General features: G+C 57.3%; 1 protein-coding gene across 1 annotated transcript; it reads right to left on the bottom strand.

Annotated features, from left to right (window-relative positions):
- Nucleotides 1-3,604, bottom strand: GUCA1ANB (GUCA1A neighbor). The gene is made up of 2 exons (XM_044237284.1): nt 3,561-3,604; nt 1-335 (listed from the first exon to the last, which is right to left on the bottom strand). The coding sequence occupies exons 1-2, from the start codon at nt 3,582-3,584 to the stop codon at nt 6-8; spliced, it is 354 nt and encodes a 117-aa protein (XP_044093219.1). The 5' UTR covers nt 3,585-3,604; the 3' UTR covers nt 1-5.
- Between the last annotated feature and the right edge of the window lie 707 nt (nt 3,605-4,311).

Raw genomic sequence — 4,311 nt, 5'->3', positions numbered from 1 at the left:
GGTGCCTAGGAGCGCCACAAGGCCAGGTTGGCAGGAGGCACGTCAAAGAGCTTGCGGGTGTGGTCGGTGTCCCTTCGGTACAGGTAGCCACAGGTAGGCTTCTGCAAGGTGTAGAAGGGGTTCAGGGAATTGGAGTACTGGGAGGTGTAGAAGTTGAACCTGAGCTTGTCCAGGTTCTGCCCCCTTGGGTCTACCACCACTGGCATGTAAGCCGCCGCCAGCGTCTGCTCGCGGACCTGCTTCCATGACCGGGACAGGGGAGGGCATGGAGACTTCGCCTTTTTGCCCGATGGTGTCTTCGGCTCCTGGCTGGGTAAGGAGGGTTTCTTTGAGTTCTGTGGGGGGAGGGAGGAAAGAAGGGGAAAGCTGAGGCATCAGACACTGGGGCTTCCACTGCTACGGCCAAGGGTGGGATGAGAGGCAAGGTGCCACCAGTCAGAAGCTTCTAGAGCCAGCCTGGTTCTGGCTGACAGCTCTGCTGGCCATGGAGCCAGACAGCTCCAGCTAAGGGGGGTGGCCTTCAGGGCCCCCTGACATGTCCCTGGCTTGTGCAGACCCCACCCTGCTTCTCAGAGGCCTCTGCCAGCTCAGAAGCCAGAAGCCAAGGTGACCCCTCACCCCTCTCCCTCATGTATGGCTGTCAGTGTCCTCCATATGGTTCTCATCCAGCCCTCCTCTGCCACTACTCCCACCAGGCTTCCATCCTCCCGCAGGGTTCCTCCGGCTTCCCACCAAGCCCTCCCCAGGGCCCATCTCAGACCTCTCAGCCTGGGCTTCACACTCACACCAAATGAATCTTTCCATATCAATGGCCAACTTGTGTAGCTCTCCTCCTCAAAGCATCTTTTGCTCTGTACTGCCAGCCCTGAAGGCAAGGACATTAAGGACAGGGTTCCCATCACCTGTGCTCTTGCCAGACTTCCTGCCCATCACCCCTGGTGGCACCTGGTCCTTCAAAGCCCCTGGACATTTGCTCGGGTGCTTCCCCCAGCCCAGCATGCCCCCGGCCCCCCATCAGTCAGGGAGATTCTCTTTCCCTTCCAGCTGTGAGCTCCTTAAGCGCAGTGCTCCCTCGCCCTTACCCTTGACATAACAGCCTCCCAGATCCTCTTCCTTCTCTCACTCCTGAACAAGGCATTTAGTGAGCACTCAATAAATGTTGGTCCAATTGAACTGGGTTCTAGCGAGGGGCAGTCCCCATTCCAACCAGTCTACCCGTTCTATCTTAGAATGCCTCTCATTGTTACAAGGTGTCAACGCGGCTCTCCATAATCACCACTCTTGGTTGATGGGGCACGGAGGTCTATTCCTCCAGGAGGCCCCCAGGGCCATGCCCATCAGGTCTAGTGCCATTTATTTACTCCTCCGTTGCCGCTCTCGTGACACCCAAGTGTTCGGTTCACCTCTGACCCCACACTATCTCCCAGGTACTGGATGCCCGTTGTACTGGGGACCTTCACAGACATGACAGCACGACCCAGAGGACGAAATGCCTGTGTGTCGGGCTGGCTCTGTCCCGCTCCTCCAGGACACAGTGACAAGGAGAACCCACTTCCACTCTGCCAGGTCTCACAGCCCTCCAGCCCCCAGGTCCCTGGGAGGGAACCCCCAGCTACAGAGCACTGCCATCTTCCAGAAGAAATCCCTGTACTCGAGGGGTGATGTACGCTCTTTTGCATTTAATTTACAAACTACTTGCCCAACTCACATCTGCCCAGGGCCTTCCTCCCAAGCAGGCTTTGGTGCTAAAAGTTCCTACCCAGGAATGTGTGTGTTGTCAGTTTTGCCTTTCAAAATCCTACTTCCCCTTCCAGGGCAGCAGCCCTCTTGACACCTCCTCCAGGAAGCCTCTGGCACTGCAGCTCCTGCCCTGATCTCATCTTCCTCTGTGCCTTCAGGCCTTCCTCTTGGGGTGTGGTCATTTGCTTGGCTGGGACTAGGAGGAGGCCAGTGCACATTTTAAGGAGGAGCTAATTCTGAGTCTGTCAGCAAGGGCCCTGAATGCTTTGGGGCATCTCGCTGCCCTGGCTGCTGTGCTGGCCTCATCCTAACCCCAGATCCCAGTCCTTCCAGGCTCCTGCCAGTGTTCCAATGGCTCGTGAACTGCTCGCAGCATTCAGGACCACATCCTAGTCGCCTTTGTGTCGCTGGGGCTTATCCCAGGTCTGGCACACGGCTGAGCTGGAGAGAGGGGCGACCAAGTATTCAGCAGCCTTCCCACACTCTTCTGGACTCAGCAGTGGGGACGGGGTTGCGGGTGTTACAAGCAGAGGGGCAACACCGGAAATGGGCTCCACGATGCCAGTAATCAACAATCACTCTTCCCCACCTGCTGCGAGCACAGCATCGAACCCTTTATGTGGATTATCTCCTCTAATCCTCCCAGTACCCTTTAAGGAAGATATTGTTACTTAGTCCTATTTATAGTTGAGCAAACTGTAGTAAGGAGCGTCATTGTCCATCTAGGGGCAGAGGGCCAGTGACTGAACCCAGGCCTGCCTGACCCCGCGGTCCACACGCTACGCCCCACCATGCCTACTATGTCTACCGGGAGGGGCGTGTGGGTCTACCCATGTTCCATTCCGTCAAGGGCAGCAGGGGAGCCGCTGAGGGCAAGGGCAGCCAGACCTCCCCAGTGGGCAGGAAGGCTGCAGGGCTGTAAATGCTGGCTTTTGGCATTACCCTTGCTTAGCACAGCTGAGGCTGTAGCCTTGTTTGCCTCACGCAGTCACTCATTCAAAATGACTCCTCTTATAGGCCAGACTCCGAGTGTGCAAATAACACAAATGGAAGCACACTCACGAAGCCCTATAGTGCGGGGCGTCCTGCCCTCAGCACCACGGACCCTGGGCACTGAGAATTCTTTGTTGTGGGGCAGTGCTGGACATGCAGGAAGTTCAGCGTAGGAAGTATGCTTCTGAGGATGTGGGGTTCCGGTCCCCTTGACATTGCAGAAGGGCTCGGCCCACGGCCTTGGAGATGAGGACCTGCAGCGCCCGCCAGCCTCCGGTCTCGGCCATCTGGTCCCTGCTCCTTGGGCTCGGGAGGCTTGTCAGGAGTGACAGGGGCATGTGCTTTCAGAATGGCTGGGGGTGTCTGACCAGAGACCCACGGAGGGAAAGGCAACAGTTTTGCTAATGGGGACCTGCAGAAGTCCCACAGCGGAGACTACTTAGTGCGGGAACCAGGGCTGGAATGCTCCCACCCCACCCCCCGCCCTGCCTCTGGCCCTGCCCAGGCCCTGCCTTGGAGGCCCTCCTGCCCTCGGTCCACCTGTCAGCTATGGCTCAGTGGCTGCTACAGCAAACTTTGGGGCCCTGGAGTGGGTCACCCAGAGCCTTCAGCACATCCAGGGATGAGGCCCTCACAGAAACTGGGGCAGAGCGGCATTGCCCCAAGGCAAGGAAGAGGAGGAAAGGGAGGAGGAAGAGAAGACACCAGGGAGGAGGGGCAAGGGGAGGAGGAGGGAGAAAAGGAGGGGGTAGGAGGGAGAGGAAGCCCAGGCAGCCCAGCCTTGCCCTGCCCCCTCCAAGGGCCCAGCCAGGCTCCAGGTGACTAACCTCAGAGGGCTGAGAACACCCCATCACCAGCCTAGGGCCCAGCACTTGCCAGCTCTGGGAGAGGGTGGGGCCTGAATGCATACTTTCCGGGTTACCATCTGGTTTCATTTAACCATCTCCTCCCCTCTTGGGTTCTCCTGTCAAGTGCACTGGGTGGAGATGAAGGGTGGGCGGGGGGAGGATACCTGTGTATATGACGTCAGAGGAGTGGTTCACAACCAGGGCTGTTTTTCTCTCCAGGAAACCACTTAGCAATGCCCGGAGACATTTTTGCTTTTCACGGTGGGGATGATCCCAGCATCCAGTGGGGAGAGGCCAGGACATATTTACCGGCAGGTAAATATCCTACAGAGCCAGGACAGCCCCCCAACACAGAATCCTCTGCACACAGTGTCAGCACCGCCAAGGCTGAGAACCTGCCTTAGAGCTTTGAGGAAGATCCCTAACTACCCACCTGCTTCCTCAGCCCGCACTTAAGTCTCCCATGCCAGGGGCAAGGAAGTCTAGAAGTCAAGTAGAGGGTCTCACCAGTCCCTTCCCTCTCACTGTCCTATTTTTTTTAAAAAAGATTTTATTTATTTATTTATTTATTTGACAGAGAGAGAGATCACAAGTAGGCAGAGACGCAGAGAGAGAGGGGGAAGCAGGCTCCCTGCCAAGCAAAGAGCCCCATGTGGGGCTCGATCCCAGGATCCCGAGATCATGACCCGAGCCCAAGGCAGAGGCTTAACCCACTGAGCCACCCAGGCGC

This window comes from Neovison vison, chromosome 1, assembly GCF_020171115.1.
Source record: "Neovison vison isolate M4711 chromosome 1, ASM_NN_V1, whole genome shotgun sequence".
Taxonomy (NCBI): Eukaryota; Metazoa; Chordata; class Mammalia; order Carnivora; family Mustelidae; genus Neogale; species Neogale vison.
The sequence above is the reverse complement of the archived record's forward strand: the minus strand, read 5'-3'. Positions and strand labels throughout refer to the sequence as shown.